This window comes from Trichechus manatus, unplaced genomic scaffold (genome assembly GCF_000243295.1).
Source record: "Trichechus manatus latirostris isolate Lorelei unplaced genomic scaffold, TriManLat1.0 scaffold00135, whole genome shotgun sequence".
Lineage (NCBI taxonomy): Eukaryota > Metazoa > Chordata > Mammalia > Sirenia > Trichechidae > Trichechus > Trichechus manatus.
This window is the reverse complement of record NW_004444071.1, coordinates 3838031-3859324: the sequence shown is the minus strand read 5'-3', so window position 1 is coordinate 3859324 and position 21294 is coordinate 3838031. Positions and strand designations below refer to the sequence as shown.

Genomic DNA, 21294 nt, shown 5'->3' with positions numbered 1-21294 from the left:
TGAGCCTCTCTTGCCTCTAAGGAGTGGAGTATGATTCTTGGCCACTTGAAAGGTGAGATTTCCCCATTTAAGATAAACGTGGCACTATTTCCTGAAGTTTTCCCTGGTACTCTCACCCTAAAGTGAACTCTCTCTATGTGGAACCTCTAGTGTTTTCAACTTATTTTTATTTGCAGGCTGCTTTGGGACAGTTGGAGCCCTGGTGGTGTGTGGTTAAGAGCTCAGCTGCTAACAAAAAGGTCAGCAGTTCCAATCCATCAGCTGCTCCTTGGAAACCCCATGGGGCAGTTCTACTCTGTCCTATAGGGTCACAATGAGTCAGAATTGACTCAATGGCAATGAGTTTTTATTTTTGGTTTTTGGGAGGAATGGGGGAGGGGACAGCTACTTTGAGGCCAGGACAAATACATTCATTCCTTAGGATCTCAGCAAGCAGGAGGGGCAACTGGTGCAGAAGTCTGGGGTGCTTACCTCCTGGGTGCCTGCCTCTGTATCGGTCATGGCAATCACAGAGAAGTCCCCATACCGGTCTCCATTGGCATCTATGGACACCTGCCCAGCAATACCTAGGGGATGATACAGAAAGAACTAGAAATTAGTTACCTAAAATACCTCTCTCTGCCAACAAAAACAAGAAAATGAATTGACAGGATTTTTTAAACAAACTAATGCCACAGGAAATCTCATCAGACTGAGCATTTTTGTTGGCATTTGGAAGACACTGTAATTTCATCTGTGTCTGCATTCCTAAATTCTTAGCATTTCTCCATTTAAAAAAGAAAAGAAAAAGAAATAAGTGACCTTCTTTGGGGAATATGGTTTTTTTAAAAAAATTAAGGCAAATTCTGAAAACAACCTAGTTATCCCAGAGTTTTGCATTTTAAAAAAAAAAAACATAAAGAATGGGAAGTGGAGGTGCTTTCATAGACTTGTCATGGGTTCACATTATCACTGGACAAAACAATGAAAGAAAAAAAACATTGCAGGGCTCAGGACTCAGGAAATGTTCTTAAGTATAGGCTCCTTTAATGCACAAGAAACAGGAGGGTTTAGTTTCATGGGTCATGGTTGCCAACAGCTGAAGCAGAGCTATTTCTCTTCATCCCTATTGTTTTCTTCATTTATTTTTTACACAGGTGATTCCTGGGTCATTTCCAGGTGTTGAATTTGGTGCCACAGCTGAGGCAAATAAGAATCAGACACATTCTCTATTTAAGAGAAGGGTAGCCTGGACTGGAGATTTAGCATGTTCATATCAGAATCCCACTGCTCACACTAGAATCCCAGCTTTCACATTTATGGCTCTGTGACCTGGGGCAAGGTACATGACCCTCTGAGCCTCAGTCTCCACAACTGTAAAATAGGCATACTAGGACCTCCCTACCAAGATGTTGGAGCCCTGGTGGCAGAGTGGTTAAGTGCTCGGCTGCTAACCAAAAAAGGTCAGCAGTTCCAACCCATCAGCCCCTCCTTGGAAACCCCATGGGGGCAGTTCTACTCTGTCCTATAGTGTCGTTATGAGTCGGAATCAACTTGTTGGCAACAGGTTTGGTTTTTTACCAGAATGTTAGATCTACTCCCAAAAAATCACAATCACTGAAAACCCTATGGAATGCAGTTCTGCTCTGAAACACATGGGTCACCGTGAGTCAGAATCAACTCGATGGTAACTGGTCTGGTTTTTGGTTTTACTAAGATGATATTGAAGCCCTGGTGGTGAAGTGGTTAAGAGGTCAAGCTGCTAACCAAAAGGTCAGCAGTTCAAATACACCAGCCACTCCTTGAAAACCCTATGGGGCAGTTCTACTCAACTTGACGGCACACAACAACAAGATAATGCTGAGAAGATTAAATGAGCTAAAACATGTAAAGCACTTTCAATGCATGTTTCAGAGATGTTAGTTGTTTTCTTCTATTGTTATTACTATTGTTATGCTTAAAATCTGATCCTGGACACCTGACCATGCCCACACCACTCAGAGGAGGAGCTGTATCATTTTGTTGGTGAATCAGGGTGGACTCAATAAAAGAGTAAATATCTTATAGGGACTTTGGAGGAAATCTATGATTTGGACAAGTAGCAATCAGAGACTGGGAGTATTCTAGGTGCTGGCAAAGAATATTGAATATACCATGAACTTCCAAAAGAATGAACAAATCAGTCCTAGAAGAAATAAAACCAGAATGTTCCTTAGAAGCAAGGATGGCAAGACTTCGAATCACCTACTTTGGACATGTCATCAGGAAAGTTCAATCTCTAGGAAAGGAACATGATGCTTGGTAAAGTAGAAGGTCAACAAAAACTAGGGAAACCCTCAGTAAGATGGATTGACACAATAGCTTAACAGTGGGCTCAAACATATCAACCATCATGAAGATGGTGCAGGAATGGGCAACACTTCATTCTGTCAGCATGAGTTGGATCCAACGCAACAGCAACTACCAACAACAGTCAGCATTTAGGAAGGCACAGAGGCTGGAAGGAGTCAGAGGGAATGTGAAGTTTCTGGGGGAGATTAGCCCACATGTATGGGAGGGAACACTGAGATGTAAGGCCGGGGCAGGATGACGGGAGCGTAGAAGGCCCTGAGTGTCCACACGAAGGACTTGAACTTTCTTGGGCTAGTATCTTAGTTATCTAGTGCTGCTATAACAGAAATACCACAAGTGGATGGCTTTAACAAATAGAAATTTATTCTATCACAGTCTAGGGGGCTAGAAGTCCAAATTCAGGGTGTCAGCTTCAGAGGAAGTCTTTCTCTCTCTGTCGGCCTTCTCATCAATGTTCCCCCAGGGGAAGGCTTTCTATATCTCTCAGCTCTGGGAGAAGATCCTTGTCATCAATCTTACCCTGGTCTAGTAGCTTATCAGCACAAGGACCCTGGGTTCAAAAAGGACATGCTCCACTCGCAGCTCTTCATTCTTGGTGGAAGGAGGTCCCTCTCCTCTCTGCTCGATTTTCTCTTTTATATCTCAGAAGATATAATCCTACCTAATCCTGTAGATTGAGTCCTGCCTCGGTAACATAACTGCCTCTAATCCTGCCTCATTAACATCATAGAGGTTAGGATTTACAACACATAGGATAATCACATCAGATCGCAAAATGGACAAAACAACCACACAATACTGGGAATCATAGCCTAGTCGATTTGACACACATTTTGGGGGGACACAATTCAATCCATAATGGCTAGCAATGGCGATTTAGAACACTTAATCAATAAAAGTAAATATGCATCATTAGCCGATATTAAATATGTTTATATCATAATTTTCATGCACTAAATAATAGAATGTGCCATCAGCCACACTCTATAGCTATTTGTTTTCTATCATTTTAAACTGTGGTAGAGCTCAGTGTAGCTCTTAATTAGTGTTTCTATTGATTTGGTTCTCTCAGGAAGTACTGGCTCCTCTAGTAAAATGCATGTCTGGCAAAGAGGATCGCAAGGGAAAGTTCCATCCTCTAGTGTGGCTTAGAGAGGGCAGGTATGTGGGTTTACTGTCCTTTGGGCTGTAGTTTGAGGGCCCACTGATTTTTTTCAGATTTTAGTCTACTTTGCCAGAAACCAAATGGAGCTACTATTTGTCTTGATTTTTTTGTGTCTTAATATAGACTGGTCACAAAAGATACACACATCTCAAATGTATGTGCCCTTGACACCCTACAAACTTTAAGGTGATAAATATCTTTTTTTTTTTCAATGTATTTTATCTCCAAACAACCATTTGTCATTCTGTTCGCCATTCTGTTCAGAGGTGTTTTGCAGACTATTTTATAAAACGATGTAGCTCTCGTAATCCAAGACCTCATTACACCTTTAAGCTATTACAATTCTGCCAAGAAGTGGGGTGAGAACCCTTAGGGTGCTGATTAGCAAAGTGAGACTTCACCTGTGAGTACTGTACATAAGGTGAGATCATCAGGCGAAAGCAGAATTTTCCTGTATAAATTATCCTTATTACTTAGTAAGTAATGAGGCTTTCCACGCTCATTTAATTTATATGGGCCTGTAGAGGAGCTCAAGGTTTGAGCCACAGTCTTTTTCACCTTGTCACTCTGACCTCTCACACAGAGAGGAAATTTAGCTTCTTCCCAGACCGTTTATTGAAACCCTTGAGAGCTGGTCAAAGGTTTCAAGGCAATAAAATCCAAATTTGTCAAATAGCATCCAGAGTATTTTTCCCCTGACAACTTAGTGGTCACTTACAGACTACTTGTTTTTAATTTTGGGAAGGTTAGAATTTCTCTTTATACAGATACCTTAGAGTTCCTTTGGGCCCAGCCTCTGATGGGACAGTGTTTAGCAAATAAATTTGGCTCTCCAAACAATTCAAACCCCAAACTGACCTTGGCTTCAATTACTGGTACATTTGGACAAATGAAATTTTAATTGCAGACTGGACTATACAGTTGATTGTTTCAGGACTCATTTCAGATTGCTTATGTAGACCTGGCCCTAACATGGATGTGTCAAGATGGCCTTGGGGAAAATTTAGCCCATGCCCTGCCTTCCAGCCACTGCAGACGCCTGCCCTTCTCTTAACAACCTCCCTTGGTGGTGCCCTCCATTACCCCCAACTCTGGCTCTTCTTGTTCTGTCAGAAAACCAAGAACAAATGATCACACCAGGTAGTGAGTAACAGCTAAGAATGGGATGTGGCCGACCAAGGTTGTGTCCACACACGCCAGTTTCTCAAAGTATTGCCTACTATTTCTGGGAAATTTGACACTGTCCTAAAATGCCCCCTGAATTATTCTCTTTGATCCCAGCTCCTCAGCCGAACCAGTCAGAGGTAAAGCAAGGTAACCCTGGGAGGTTAATTATCCATGGCCCACAATCTATCTAAATTAAAAGAGATGTCACTCTGATTTTGAGTAAGACATGGCACCCACTAAAACCACCAGGAAGAAATGAAATCAACCAATTGTCACCATAGCTCCTGCCCAGACAATGCTAGCTAGAGCTTGGACCCCTGCCTACTGTCCTACCCTTTCTAATAAGTGGGGACAGACTGGGGCTATGAGTAGATAGGAGTCACAATTGGAGAAAAAAAAATAGTCCTAATTTTAGACCTGCAACACTTATTCCAGTCATTGAAAAATTGCATTAGTTGGATTACAAATAAATATAGACATATCCCAAAATGCATTAAAGGGTGCAAAGGAAGTGCCAGTACAATGCAGAATCAGAAGGGCTCTTGTCAGTCATCAACTTGCCCAACATTCTTATTGCTCAGGTGAAGAAAGAAAAGCCAAAAGAATAGAAGTTACTAGTCAGTGGCTAGGATGCAGGTTTCTTGACCCCTGGTCCAATGATTTGTACTCTGTCAGTTGTTCTGATGTCCATCACAAAGCAGCCATAAGGACCTCTTTTTAAGACAAAACCCTCTAGTGACTCCATCTGTCTTAGTCATTTAGTGCTGCTATAACAGAAATACCACAAGTGGATGGCTTTAACAAAGAGAAAGTTTATTCTCTCACAGTCTAGTAGGCTAGAAGTCCAAATTCAGGATGTCAGCTCCAGGGAAGTCTTTCCTTCTCTGTCGGCTCTGGAGGAAGGTCCTTTTCGTCAATCTTCCCCTGGACTAGGAGCTTCTCCGCACAGGAACCCCGGGTCCAATGGACACGCTCTGCTCCCGGCACTGCTTTCTTGGTGGTATGAGGTCCCCCTGTCTCTCTGCTCACTTTTCTCTTTTATATCTCAAGAGATTGCCGCAAAACACAATCCAATCTTGTAGATTGAGTCCTGCCTCACTAACACAACTGCTGCCCATCCTCCTTCATTAACATCATGAGAGGCAGGATTTACAACATATAGGAAAATCACACAATACCAGGAATCATGGCCCAGCCAAATTGACACATACATTTTTGGGGGGACATAATTCAATCCATGACACCATCTCACTTAGGAAAATCCAAAGTCCTCACCAAGGCTTCCAAGGCCCACAAGATCTACCTTTCCAACGTTTTGTATCACACTGCCCCCACACACTCTGCTCAGCTACACAGCCTTCCTTGCTCTTCCAGGAATGCTCAGCACTCTCCCAGCAAATACACTCAGGGTCTCTGCATTTGCTGTACCTCTGGAATGCTCTCCCCTAAGTATCTACAGTACTTGCCCCTCACTTCCCTCAGGTCTCTGCTCAACTGCCATTTATCAGGGAAATCTTCCCCGACCACCCTATCTATAACAGCAATCCCACCCAATCCTTCCTGTGACTTTCTATCTCCCTGTTTGTTATGGATTGAATTGTATCCCCCCAAAATTTGTGTTGTAAATTGTAACCCCTATGCCTGTGGTTATAATCCCGTTTGGGAATCGGTTGTCTTTATTATGTTAATGAGGCAGGATTAATGTAGAGTGTGTCTTGAGTCAATCTCTTTTGAGATATAAAAGAGATCAAACAAGCAAGTGGGAGAGATGGGGAAGAGAGATACCAAGCCACATGAAGACTGTCCAGGAGCAGAAGCTCAAAGAGACAAGGACCTTCCTCCAGAGTCAACAGAGAGAGAAAGACTTCCTCTGCAGCTAGCACCCTGAATTTGGGCTTCTAGCCTCCAAAAGTGTGAGAAAATAAATTTGTTAAAGCCATCCACTTGTGGCATTTCTGTTATAGCAGCACTAGATAACTAAGGCACTGTTGCATTGTTAGCTGCTGACTGATGGCAAATTCATACAAATTCATACATTCAGACCATTGTGATCCACAAATTATTCATTGGCTGATTTTTGGAAGTAGGTCACCAGGCCTTTCTTCTTAGTCTGTCTTACTTCAGAAGCTCTGCTGAAACCCGCTCAGTATCATAGCAGCACACATGTCTCCACCGACAGACAGGCAGTGGCTGTACATGAAGTATACTGGCTGGAAACTAAACCCAGGTCTCCTGCATGGAAGGCAAGAATTCTGCACGGAACCGCCACTGCCCTCCTTTATCTCCTTAAACCAAAAAAACCAAATCCATTGCCATCCAGTCGATTCTGACTCATAGTAAACCTACAGGACAGAGTAGAACTACCCCATAGAGTTTCCGAGGCTGTAATCTTCACAGAAGCAGACTGCTACATCTTTCTCCCTTGGAGCTGCTGGCGAGTTTGAACGGCTGATCTTTCGGTTAGCGGCCACGTGCTTCACCACTGTGAAGCCAGGGCTTCCTACCCTGCTTTAATTTTCTTCATATCACTAATAATCCCTCAAGTGGTGTGTTTATTTGTTTATTGTCAGTTCCCCCCACTAGTATGTAAGCTCAGTTTACAGCAGGAATGTCTTTAGTTCACTGGGGAGTCCCCAACACCTTTAACAATGCCCAGCACATAACAGGTGCTCCATGAATATTTATAGAATGAATGAATAAATATAAAGTTGACATCTGCAGGCTCCAGCCACGAGATCATTCCTATATTGAATCTTATGTTAGCTTTCTTTGAGTGTTGGTGAGGTTAAGAGGAACCCAGAACCGTTCTACGCTGTTGGCAGGAATATAAGTTAGTGGACCTTTCTGGAAGATATTTGGCAATATCCAATGCACTTTAAAAAGCACCAACATACTAGGAATCCCAGAAATCCCATAACTAGGAGTCTTCCCTGTTGGATGTACTCACAAAAATTCATCAAGGTGTGCAAGATACTCATGGCAGCATTTTGCTGAAGAGCGAAAACTATAAACAACTAAAGTGTCCATCAGTAGGAGGCTGGTTAAAGAAATGATTGTAGAGCCAAAATACGTTGGATCTATAAGTGCTGATATGAAAATTATTTTACTTGAATATCAAGTAGAAAACCTAGGATGAAGAATGACATTCATGGTATGACCCCTTTTGTGTAAATTTTCTTCGATAAGATATACAAATGCACATGTGCTAGCAAAAGGTAGAAAATACTTTTAGACAGAATCATAGGAAACTGTTAATAACGATTATGTTGAGAAGGGGCTAGAGTGGGAAGGAAAGTCTTCACTTTACATTTTGTACATTTTTGTACTGTTTAAATTTTCTAGCCAAGCATAGTCTCGTTCTTGGGCAATTTTTAAATGTCAACAGGTTGCCTGAGTGATGAGATTATGGGCTATTTGTTGTTGTTGTCGTTGTGCTTATACCTTTTTGTATTTGAGAAAACAACTAGCACACACTAGTTTAAAAATAAAATAAAGAGAGCAGAGGTCTCTAATCACCGAGGTTTATCCATGACAACTGATGTTTCCTGAGTTTGACAAAGATCAACACAGTCAGAAAGCAAGTTAAATCTGGGATTACTACTTGTTTTAAAGCTTATCACAGAACTCTTCACAAACTGATTATTCTTTTGTGAATTAGACTTGTCATAAATTTGATTTCAAGAAGCATGCAGTTGTTAATAATCAGAAGGAGAACAAGGTATTTTCTATTTTAGTAGGACTTTTTCAAAGCACGTTCATGTGCATTATCTCATTTAATTTTCACAACAAGACTGTGAGGTGGGTTGATCTTGAATTATTATCCTGACTTTACACCTGAGAAAAGCAAGATGTCAGCAAGGTCCCACAGTGGTAACAGAAAAAATCAGAACAGAGAAAGAAGCAACTCGATTGTCAGCAAAGTGCCATTGCCTTAGAGAGGGAATTCTCACCTTCAAAGGTTCTGTTCCACGTCTGCTGGATTATTTTCCCCCCATCCTTCTTGCTGTAACCAGCTCTAAGCACTTCATGTAAAGCCAGGGCGTAGAGGAGGATGGCATCATGGAATCCTTCAACAAACATGTTAACCTGTAAAGGAAATCCCAGTGGAGTGAGTCTAAACACCAGGAATAATGAAAGCAATCAGACTCAGGGTCTGTAAGCAATGTGGGCCAAAGGGCGGTTCTCACAAATCATACTACGGTTTTGAAGGCACTGGCTTAGTGAGGAAAATCCTTTTCCAGTTGGGGAATTTGGAGAGCAGATAAGATATTACAGAAGTCAAGAAAATGTTAGTTGTTAACTAAGTTAAGTATTACAGGTGCATCAGCTTTTGCCCATAGTTCCCTCAGCTCGATTCCCTCCTTCTCCCGCCCTGTCCTCTACCTCAACCCAACCTGCCCCTTGAGGCCTTTTCCACCTTCCACAGCCTCCATGATCTCGCCATGCTCTGAATGAGGGACCGGACTAAAAGAACAGAAGGAACCCATTAAAACTCATATTCAAATGTTTATTGAATGCTTACTAGGTACCTTGAGGTGCTTGTGCTAAGGATACAGAGAGGAGAGGATCCTTCTTCTATTAGCAGCAACATCTCAGTTTCCCTATCCAGTGTGTAGTTAAGTAGTTCTAATGCATCTAACCACTCCCCATCCCCACATCCCTGCCAAGCTCCAAGAACAGGAATGGGCAACTGGCATGGACTGTTGGTATACCCCAGCTGACTTTTGACTCAAGTAAGATGGCTCTCACCCTCAAAAAACTTAGTCTCATGAAGGTAAATTCTGGCACTGTGTACTTGGTGAGGAGACCCTTGGTGGTGCAAACGGTTAATGCACTCAGGTGCTAACCAAAAGGTTGAAGGTTTGAGTCCATCCAGAGGCACCCTGGAAGAAAGGCCTGGCAATCTACTTTCAGAAAACAGCCATTGAAAACCCTATGGAGCACAGTGCTACTCTGGCACACATGGGGCTACCATACAGCATACATGGTTGGCTGGTACTTGGGGACCTCATTTAGTCTCTTTGAGCCTTGTTTTCTTCATCTGTATATTGACAATAAGACTAGTACCTACTTTAAGAGGTAGTTGCAAGAATTATATGGCATAAACAGCATTAGGTGTTTAGTATTACAGTGCCTGTCACATATCAAGTTTTCAACTGATGTAAGCCAATACTATTATTACTTTATTGTGGATTCTCAAGTGTCACTAGTACTGAATTTGAGGTTTGTTCAAGATACTGGAAGAATACCAAAAAAAGTGGTCAGTGTTATGGGTTGGGGAAGAGCAGTCAGGAGAGGCTCAAGTGCGGTGGCAAAAGTTGAATGAGTTTTGAAAGAATTAAGAGGTGTTTCTCACGGTGGGAGGCTGAGGGAAGTACTGTGGGTGGAGTAGTAAGGGCAAAAGCAGGGTCCCAACGTAGCCTGGCAGCATGAGACCTGCAAACAGCTTGGCTACGCTGGGAGCAGGGAGGGTCAGGAAGGGGCAGGGGTACACCATGAGATATGGCTGGAGAGGGAAGGAGAGCAAGATCATGGGGAACCTGGAGGCCGTACTGAGGAATGTGGACTCTCTCTGGAGGCATTTGTTGTTGTTGTTAGGTGCCGTCGAGTCAGTTCCAACTCATAGTGACCCTATGTACAACAGAACAAAACACTGCCCAGTCCTGTGCAGTCCTCACAATCGTTGTTATGCTTGAGCCCATTGTTACAGCCACTGTGTCAATCCATCTCATTGAGGGTCTTCCTCTTTTTTGCTGACCCTCTACTTTACCAAGCATGATGACCTTCTCCAGGGACTGGTCCCTCCTGATAACATATCCAAAGTACGTGAGACATAATGTTACCATCCTTGCTTCTAAGGAGCATTCTGGCTGTACTTCTTCCGTGACAGAGTTGTTCGTTCTTTTGGCAGTCCATGGTATATTCAATATTCTTTGCAAACACCACAATTCAGAGGCATCAATTCTTCTTCGGCCTTCCTTATTCATCGTCCAGCTTTCACATGCATATGAGGTGACTGAAAACACCATGGCTTAGGTCAGATGCACCTTAGTCTTCAAGGTGACATCTTCGCTTTTCAACACTTTAAAAAGGTCTTCTGCAGCAGATTTGCCCAATGCAATACATTGTTGGATTTCTTGACTGCTGCTTCCATGGGTGTTGATTGTGGATCCAAGTAAAATGAAATCCTTGATAACTTCAATCTTTTCTCTGTTTATCATGTTGTTGCTTCTTGGTCCAGTTGTGAGGATTTTTGTTTTATGTTGAGGTGTAATCCATACTGAAGGCTGTAGTCTTTGATCTTCATCAGTAAGTGCTCAAGTCCTCTTTGCTTTCAGCAAGTAAGGTTGTGTCATCTGCATGACGCAGGTTGTTAATGAGTCTTCTTCCAATCCTGATACCCTGTTCTTCTTCATATAGTCCAACTTCCTGGATTATTTGCTCAGGCATTTAATTACTTTGACTTTAGTTTGCCTTGTAGCTAGGTTATAAGCGACCCTTGGCAAGTTCTAACAGCACACTTAAACTCATTATAACATTCACCAAACATGCAGTGAGTAAATACAATCTTGAAATACTTGAGTAACTTACAACCAAACTTTGTATAAAAAGTACCAAAATTTTCAAGCCTTCTTATTTCAGGAAAAACTGTCAATGATGGAATGCCAATGCAGCAAAAACAATGGGGCATCCCACAGATGACACTGTGAGGCTTTCGTGTCAGGCATCCCTTTCCCCATCCCTAGAGAGAAGTCCTGTAGGAAGAGAGCCACAGCTGACCTTCTGTACCACCTGGTTCAAATGCAAAGATTCATGAACAGCGCAGCTCAACACCCACTTCTACTTGGCCTCCTTCTGTGCCTAAGGATGGTGAGTTCTATTTGTGTCACAGAGCAGGTATTCCTGGACTTGCTGAAGCCTCATGCTGAGAGGCAGTTTAGCACTGTCATGGATTGAACTGTGTCCCCCCAAAATATGTGTCAACTTGGCTAGGCCATGATTCCCAGTATTGTGTAGTTGTCCTGCATTTTGTGATGGGTTGTAAATCCTAAACTGTGATGTTAAGGAGGCAGGATTAGGGAGAAATGTATCTTAACCCTTTCATGAACCAATTATTTTCTGCTTTGAATTCTTTGTTGATACCATGTGTTTTCATTAATGCAAGTGTGCTGAATCATTGAGTGTGTCTGAGTTTTTGGTAGGTAGCATGAATTTTTTTTCTTGCCCCTTCCCACAAGCCTACCCTAAGTGTTTAGTGGTACATAAGAAGGATCACTAATTATACCCCAGAGTCTCCACTGGAGTCTATTGGTGCATATGTGTAACAAATAAAATTTCTCAAAATTTCTGTTTTCTTCCTTCCAAAAATTTAGACAACTCATATAATACCCTGTAAGAACAGTAATTTGTGGCACACTCTTGTTTCTTCGGTTTCAGTCATAAAGGCCCCTGCCTTGCAGCAGCATGCACTATTAGTGATGCAGCAGCTTCCAATAAACCTCCAGAGGCAGAAAAAGTACTTGGTCCCTAGAGGTGCCCATGAGCACGGAAGGGTTCAAGTCACCACTCTTACTCAATTCACCACCCTTACTTGAGTCTCACCTTTTATCTTATACTAGATAAAAGGAGAGGGAAACAAGGAGAGAGGGAAGGAACTCCTACCACCAAGAAAAAACAGCCAGGAGCGGAGTGCATCCTTGGGACTCAGGGTCCCTGCGCTGAGAAACTCCTAGGCCCAGGGGAAGATTGATGCCAAGACACATGGAGATCTCCAAAGAACATCGGCCCACAGATGTTGCAAGGAGACAAGGACCTTCCCCCAGAGCCAAAAGAAAGAAAGCCTTCCCCCTAGAGCTGGAGCCCTGAATTAGGACTTCTAGCCTCCTAAACTGTGAGAAAATAAATTTCTGTTTGTTAAAGCCATCTGACTGTGGTATCTCTGTTATAGTAGCACTAGACAACTAAGACAAGCATCATGGGTAAAGAGCTGGGCTCATTTTCCAGCTCTGCCACTTCTTAGCTGCGTTTCTGCACCACTCTGGCCCTCAGTGTCTTCACCTGGAAAATGGGGATAATAACACTACCTAAGTGAACTGCCAAAAGAATGAACAAATCAATCTTAAAAGAAATAGAATGCTCCTTACAAGGGAGGATGGCGAGACTTCGACTTGCTTACTTTGGACACAACATAAGAAAAGACCAGTCACTAGAAAAGGACATCATGGTTGGTCAGCAAAAACGAGGGAAACCCTCAATGAGATGGATTGACTCAATAGTCACAACAATGGACTCAAATATACCAATGATCATGAAGATGGCACAGGACCAGGCAAGATTTAGTTTTGTTATACATAAGGCCACTATGAGTCAGAGCCAACTCAATGGCAGTTAATAATAACAACCTCATAGGATTGCTGTCAGGATTAAATGAGTTAATAGGTGTAAAATATTTCTGTCATGGATTGAATTGTGTCCCCCAAAAAATATCTGTCAACTTGACTAGGTCATGATTCCCAGTATTGTATAATTGTCTACTATTTTGTAATCTGAGATGACTTCCTTATGTGTTGTAAATCCTATCACTATGATGTAATAAGATAGATTAGTGGCTGTTATAGTGATGAAATCTACAAGATTAGATAGTGTCTTAAACCAATCTCTTTTGAGATATAAAAGAGAGAAGCAAGCGAGAGAGATGGAGACTTCATACCACCAAAAAAGAAATGCTGGGAGCAGAGTGAGTCCTTTGGAAGTGAGGCTCCTGTGAGGAGTAGCTCCCAGACCAAAAGAAGACTGATCCATCACAAGGACCTTTCTCCAGAGCCGACAGAGAAAGCCTTCCCCTGGAGCTGGCACCCTGAATTTGGACTTGTAGCCTACTAGACTGTGAGAGAATAAATTTCTCTTTGTTAAAGCCATCCACTTGTGGTATGTCTGTTATAGCAGCACTAGATGACTAGGACAACTTCTAACAGTGCCTGGCACAGAGTCAGCACTCACTGTTAGCTTTTGTTGTTGTTATCGTCTAGAGATGGAAAATTATAAACCTAAGGTTCACGCTCAACTTCTAATTCTAGTAGCAGTATTCAGAAAGTATGAACAAGTATAACGTATCTTATTAACCCATTTTCAATTTAACAGAAACTAAGTTTCCTTATTCATGCTTTGGTGCCCTAGGCAGGTCTCTCACTTGCCCGATACCATGCCCTCAATTCCACCCAAGTGTGAAGTGTGCAGCCCAAGCTAGTCAATTCTTCCAAACCTTTGGGAGAGGTGGAGGGCAGAGAGAGTGCTTGCTCCCAGGAGAGCTCTGAGTTAGCAGGCTGGGCCCATAGTCCAATCCTAGCCCTGACACATTACTTAATTTCTCTAATCCTCAGTTTCCTCACCTGTTAAATGGAGGTTTAGTACCTCCTAGGAGATGAGTAGGTACTAAAACTAGCATACTAGTATCTGTAAAACACCTAAAATTGTTCCTGGAACTATAAAAGCAACTGGCAGATGTTGGCTCTTACTCTTAGCCATTAAGCTTAAGTCTCAGTCATTATTTTCATAGGCAAACAAGAATGGTGCAGAAAAACCATCTACTGGTCAAGGATAATTTTCTGCTGATTTGGCTATGCTAATTCAATTTTGCCCAGGAATATGAAATTTTCACTTAGGCTATGAAGTAATGATGGCTTGAGAAAGTATGTATGTTGTTGAGTTGGTGGGTTTTAATAAGCATACTTTAGCTGTGTGATTTAATTCTTTGGCCACAATTAAACACAAAAAAAATCAAAAGGTCTATCTTCTCTTTAATAATTGTGTAAAAAGCACCTTGCTACAGAGGGAAGTCACAGAATCACAGAATCATGGACTGGAGAAGAAAGCTCTGGTCTACTCCCCTCTTTCTGAGGACCAGAAGACCATGGCTCTTCCCAGTCTTCCTGTCCTCTGTAACTGAGTGCTGCATGCCATGCTCCTCGTTCTTGAGAAGTTTGGGACAGTCCTTGCTTAAATTGTGAAACACAAGCCGTCCAGTCCACATCATCTGTCTACTGATCTGCCTCCTCCTCCTTCTGACTCTTCTCAAAATCCCAGTGTGTGGTTACCATGCTGACCTTGGCTGCCCAAAATACTGGCCATGACCTCTAGCACCACCTCCTGCTGGCCCTTCCCCTTCCTTCCTTCTTGATGTGCCTCTGAGCTGTCCCTTCACAACCCAGGATGAGAAGAATGCTTATCCAGCCCAGAAGAATGAACTTGGATTACTTTTGTCCTAACAGGCTTGAAGAGACAAGAGAAGAGACGGGCTCTGTCTTAGTCATCTAGTGCTGCTATAACAGAAATACCACAAGTGGATGGTTTTAACAAAGAGAAATTTATTTCTTCACAGTAAAGTAGGCTAAAAGTCCAAATTCAGGTCATCAGCTTCAGGGGAAGGCTTTCTCTCTCTGTCGGCCTTCTCATCAATGTTCCCCCAGACTAGAAGCTTCTCTGTGCAGGGACCCTGGGTCCAAAGGACACACTCTGCTCTTGGCACTGATTTCTTGGTGGTATGAGATCCCCTGTCTCTCTGCTCACTTCTCTCTTTTATATCTCAAGAAATTGCCTCAGGACACAATCCAATCTTGTAGATTAAGTCCTGCCTTACTAACACAACTGCCACCCATCCTCACTCATTAACATCATAAAGGCAGGATTTACAACATATAGGAAAATCACACAATACCAGGAATCATGGGTCAGCCAAATTGATACACACATTTTTGGGGGGACATAATTCAATCCATGACAGGCTCTGAACACAGGCCTAGGTATCAAATCTCATCCTATCTTGCTTTGCAAGTGGATCACAAAATTCACCTTCTTTTCTTTTAAAGTGGCTGAGTGTCTCCCTCTCCTGCCAAAATTAGCAGGATAACTGCTGGCCCCCACCAAGGTTCACTGGCACCCTAACCCGCTGCGGGGGAGGCTTCATAACACTTACCTCATAGCACCTCAAGCCATAAGCAAAACCCTAGAGACTGTCTTTTCCCGAGGAGAACATTCGCACATCCACACATGTTTTTTAATAGGAGGAAAGCCCGTTAGCACATTACAGACACTGAAAATTGGAAGTGCAAATTAAAAAAAAAAAAAAAATCCAGAGTATTAAGTTGCCTTTGGAACACTCTCTACTGGACTTCTGGCTGAAAGGACCTGAGGTCATCTGGTCTATCCACCTGCCTCTGGTCAGAACAACACTTGAACCTCAAAATACTGACATAGATCTGGCTGTTGTTATTGATCACAGAAAATGGGATTCCCCAGACTAAGTGACCTAGACTAGTAGTCAGCATCCTTTCCAGCCAGAAAGCTCTTCCTGACTGTCATTAACCAGATGTGATGGTTCATTTCTTGTGTCAACTTTGCTAGCTATGGTGCCCAGTTGTTTGGCCAAATGTTAATCTAGATGCTGTTATGAAGTAGCTAAAAAAAAAAAATTGCCTTTGAGTCAATTCAGTTCGAACTCATGACAACCCCATGTGTGTCTGAGTACAATTGTGCTCCCTAGGGCTTTCAATGGCTGATTGTTCAGAAGTAGATTGCCAGGTCTTTCTTCTGAGGCATCTCTGGTTGGACTCAAATCTCTAACTTTTCTGTTAGCAACCAAGGGCTTTCACAACTTTGCACCACCCAGGAATTCCTTATGAAGTAGCTACATGTGATTAAATCAGCTGGCCTTAAGTAAAGCCAATTATCCTCTATAATGTGGGTGGGCCTCATCCAATCAGTTGATGGCCTTAAGAGCAAAAAGGGAGATTCCCTAGGGTGTATTCTTCCTCCAGACTATAAACAGACGTCTTGCCAGAACTCTCTCACTCTTCACTCTTCCTGTCACCAGACCTATGGGCTTTGGGACATAAGACTGATGAAATCTCCAGCCTGTTACCTGAACTACAGATTTTGGACCTGCCAGCCTCCAACAATCATGTGAGCCAATTCCTTCAAATGAATCTCTCTTTCTCTCTCTCTCTTTCATCGTGTGTGTGTGTGTGTGTGTGTGTGTGTGTGTGTGTGTGTGTGTGTTTTACTAGTTCTGTTTCTCTGGAGAACCCTAACTAAGACATTGTCTTTGTTAAATTCCTCAATGTATCCATTCCCATGCTAAATTCTGAGCAAGCTAAGAGAGCAAGACAGTTCATGAGCTCTAAGAGTTTACAATCTAGACTAGACAGTACTGCTGCTCCATAAGAACAGGCAGATGAACTCTAGGCACAGAAGTTGTGGACAGCCTTGAGGGTAAGCCCCAGAGTGGTAACTATTTGTCCTGTGTACCAAATAAAAGAGATTATCATTCAAATGATATGGAAATCATTCACCATCTTCCACCCTGGGAAGTTTACCAGGAAAAGATAGTATGTCAGCATTAATTCTCCCATCCTTTAATCTCAATTCCCTTGATCTTGTCCTCTGCGGACATAAACAGCAGCTGGCCAGTGGCAGGTATTCTAAGTGAAAGAATTCCATTTTGCTTTTGGCCTTCCTCTCTGATAGCACCTGTCAGTGTGTCTGTTTATTAGTGTTTTTTTTTAAGTCCTGTATCATGGGTGTTATGACTTGAATTATATTCCCCTAAAAGTTATGTTAAAGTCCTAACCCCCAGTACCTGCGAATGTGACCTTGTTTGGATAATAGGGTCTTTGAAGACGTTATTAGTTAATATGAGTTCATGCTGAAGTAGGGTAGATCCTAATCCAGTATGAACAGTGTCCATATGAAAAGAGAAGAGACACAGAGACAGAGGCACACAGAGGAAAGAAAACCACGTGAAGACGGAGGTAGAGACTCGGGTGATACATCTACAAGCCAAGGAATGTCAAGGATTGCCAGGTGTCTTAGTTACCTAGTACTGCTGTAACAGAAATACCACAAGTTGATGGCTTTAACAAACAGGGATTTATTCTCTCACTGTTTAGGAGGCTAGAAGTCCAAATTCAGGGTGCCAGCTCCACTGGAAGGCTTTCTCTCTCTGTCGGCTCTGTGGAAGGTCCTTGTCATCAATCTTCCCCTGTTCTAGGAGCTTCTCAGCACAGGCACCCTGGGTTCAAAGGGCATACTATTCTCCTGGCTCTTGTTTCTTGGTGGTATGAGGTCCCCTTGTCTCTCTGCTCGCCTCTCTCTTTTATAGCTCAGAGGAGATTGATTTAAGACACAATCTAATCTTGTAGATTGAATCCTACCTCATTAACATGGTTTAACATAACTGCCTCTAATCCTGCCTCATTAACATCATAGAGGTAGGATTTACAACACATAGGAAAATCACATCAGGTCACAAAATGGTGGACAACCACACAATACTGGGAATCATGGCCTAGCCAAGTTGACACACATTTTAGGGGGACACAATTCAATCCATAACATCAGGAAACACCAAAATCTGGGAAAAGGCAAGGAAGGGTTTTCCCCTAGAACCTTCAGAGAGAGCATGACCCTGCTGTTACTTGATTTCGGACTTCTGGCCTTCAGAACCATGAGAAAAGTAAATTTCTGTTGTTTTTAGCCATCCAGTTTGTGGTACTTTGTTACAGCAGCTCTAGGAAACTAACAGAATGGGGAAAGCTGAGTAGAAATCTTGTTATTTTTTAGCTGAGCATAAAGAGTTGTCGTTCACGACATGGCTTCTATCCATGATAGTGAGCGGCATGCTCCTCACTTCTCTCTGGGGAGGCAGATTCATATTTAGATAAATTCCTCAATGCTTGGGTTACCACCAAGTAAGCAAAGAGTGCTGCTGCGTGCCTCAGCTGTCTGTAAAGTGAGAGTGAGTAACACGCAGTCATCTAGCTCCTGGGATGTCTGGATATCTGAGAAAGCCTGTAAAGCTCTTGGATAGAAGCTGCTGGAAAAAAGCTACCAAAGTTAATGCAAGGTTAGGCTGTCTTGGGGTTTTGCTGGTGGTAAGCAAATGAACTCAAGCATATCTACTGGTGGTTCTATCTTCCTTACCACAAACCAATGATTCCCAATGCAGATGAGGGAAGCCCAGGGTGTTAGGCAGGATTTCTCAAGAGAACTTTGAAAAAGACATGCCCCTTAACCTCCCATTCCTTTGAAGGGGCTCTGGAAGCTGGGGGAGTTCTGATGGAGGGCAGGTAAGAGGAGAGAGTGGGTCCAGGACCAAGTCCTTACCCACCATAGCATTAACAATAGCAACATCGACTAGTCCCATTAGTAATAAACCAAACACCTCGCCATTTACTCATAGCAACCCTATAGGACAGAGTAGAACTGCCCCATAGGGTTTCCAAAGAGTGGATGATGGATTAAAACTGTGGATCTTTTGGTTAGCAGCCGAGCTCTTAACCACTGCGCCACCAAGGCTCCCCCATTAGTAATAACCAAAAACCAAGCCCGTTGCCGTCAAGTCGATTCCGACTCATAGCAACCCTATAGTAATAAGACCCTGAAAATGAGCTTTGTCCAGCTAGAGGTGGCAGACAGCAGAAGGAAGTTCAGGACATGCTGCAGGGGTTGTTGTTGTTGTTAGTGACCGTTGCCTCAGCTCCAACTCATGCAACTCCACGTACAACATAACAAAATATTTCCCAGTCCTACAACATCATCATTGGCAAGTCTAAGTTGATTGTGATCCATAAGGTTTTCACTGGCTAATTTTCCGAAGTAGATGGCCAAGCTTTTCTTCCTAGTCTGTCTTAGTCTGGAAGCTCTATTGAAACCTGACCACCTTGGATGACCCCGCTGGTATTTGAAGTACCAGTGGCATAGCTTCTAACATCACAGCGACACGCAAGCCCCCACAGTAGGACAAACTGACAGACACGCGGTGTTTGCATGAGTTGCCCAAAGGTAAAACAGTATTTTGCACTTGATGAACACTATTCCAAGTGACCTCGGTACTTTAAAATGCAGACACCATTTTAGTTTAATTTATTTTTAAATCATAAAGTTAAAGTATACAATTCAGAGTAACAGTAGAAACTACCACAAATCAAGAGACACCTCAACCTTTTCTCCCACTTAGTAGACAGACACCTCAACGTCTGCCCTTCTATGCTGGGCCTGCCTCCGTGGAATTCATACCTAGTCAGGTAGCTGATTTAATTTAGCCCTGAGGAAAATTAAGCTGACAATCTGCACCCTTATTCTAGTTTAACTCTGAGGAAAGTCAAAGGGCGGGTGGCTTCCTAACAGTCAGGCAGCACGTGGGGAGAGAGCTGGGGTCTAGGTCAGTAGCTCTGTGCTCGGCTGAAGCATCGCTGCTCCATCTGACGGACTTCTGTCTCCCTGGACTTAAGCTACGACTTACTTGAGGCAAGGAGTTTGTCCTAAACTGCCCAAACGACTATCTCCATCCTGGACTCCCCTCTGCCCTGTAGCAATGCACTAGAGTGGCAAATTAATTTAGATCTTGTAGCCTGAAGTGGAGGAGCCCTAGTGGTGCAGTATTTAAGCACTCAGCTGCTAACCGAATGCATCACATGCATGTGATATACCAATGTTCTCATCACCCTTCATCCTTGAAAGGTTAGTCGGGAAATGGCAAACACAATGATGTCAGTCATGCCTGACTCTCAGATGAACAGGTGAGTGACGTCCGTTCTTAGCCTGGACGCCTCACCTGGCATCGAAGCCCAACCAGATGTGCCTCTGGTAAAGGTAGCGATTACATCCTGGTCTCTCTTCCCAGGGGCCTGTGTTCCTGTCAAAGGCACTGTGGTCAAGGTGGCCAAAGGCATAAACCAAAACCAGCAGAAGGGTAGGAGCAGACACAGGTGCCCTGGTACAACAGGCTCAGCAACGCTGCCAGGCAGTGGTGCAGACCCACGGCAGGATGGGAGGGTAGCCAAAGGAAGATGGAGGGGGGTGAGGGGGACCATCTCTAGCCTCATTATTTCTGAAAGGCTGGAATCCGAAGGAGCATGTAAATTCTAAGTTATCAAATTTGACATCTTTTAAACTGGTCCTGAAACTTCAGACAGCTTGTTCTGAATGTCTTGAGTCACTTGGAGATGGAATTGCAAAGAAACAATTAGCAGAAATCCAGGTTTTGCATATGGGAGACTTTCTTTCATTTCTGTGGGTTTTTTTGGTTTTTTTTTTTTAATCTTAAAATGAAACCGCTCCCTTTGCATTTAAGCAATTTCAAGGTGTACTGAGGAGTGAACTAAGATCCAGAACTCCAAATTCTAGTTTTAGCATTACTGATTTATTTCTACTGTGAATAGCCAACAGCTTAATTTTGTTTAGGTCTTAATTCAGAGTTTCTCAAACTGTATTCCATAGAACAATAGCATTACCTGAAATGTTAAGAGATGGTTCTAGAAATACCAGTATTGTGGTTAAAAAGGTTTGCAAAAGGCTAGATTAAATAAGGTCAAACAGCCTCTTTACTCTTGGGTAATAATTATAATAGCTAACTTTTATTGAACATTTATTATATACTACCATATGCCAAAATCAAAACCTACCCATTGCTGTCAAGTCCATTCCAACTCATAGAGACCCTATAGGACAGAGTAGAACTGCCCCATATGGTTTCCAAGGATATAGTATACACTATATACTAAGACATTTACTATATACTAAGACCTGTGTAAACACTTAACACAAAGAAAACTTTGACACAGGCAAGAGAAGGT

General features: G+C 42.8%; 1 protein-coding gene across 2 annotated transcripts in view; it reads right to left on the bottom strand.

Annotated features, from left to right (window-relative positions):
- The window catches only part of NPR3 (natriuretic peptide receptor 3), an 89199-nt gene that overhangs the window by 5961 nt on the left and 61944 nt on the right, over window positions 1-21294 (bottom strand). For both annotated transcript variants that reach the window (XM_012558087.2, XM_004385228.1), the window contains exons 4-5: window positions 8614-8749; window positions 472-566 (exon numbers count right to left, since the gene is read on the bottom strand). In XM_012558087.2, coding sequence (XP_012413541.1) covers window positions 472-566; window positions 8614-8749 — 231 coding nt within the window. The remainder of the gene's footprint in view (window positions 1-471; window positions 567-8613; window positions 8750-21294) is intronic.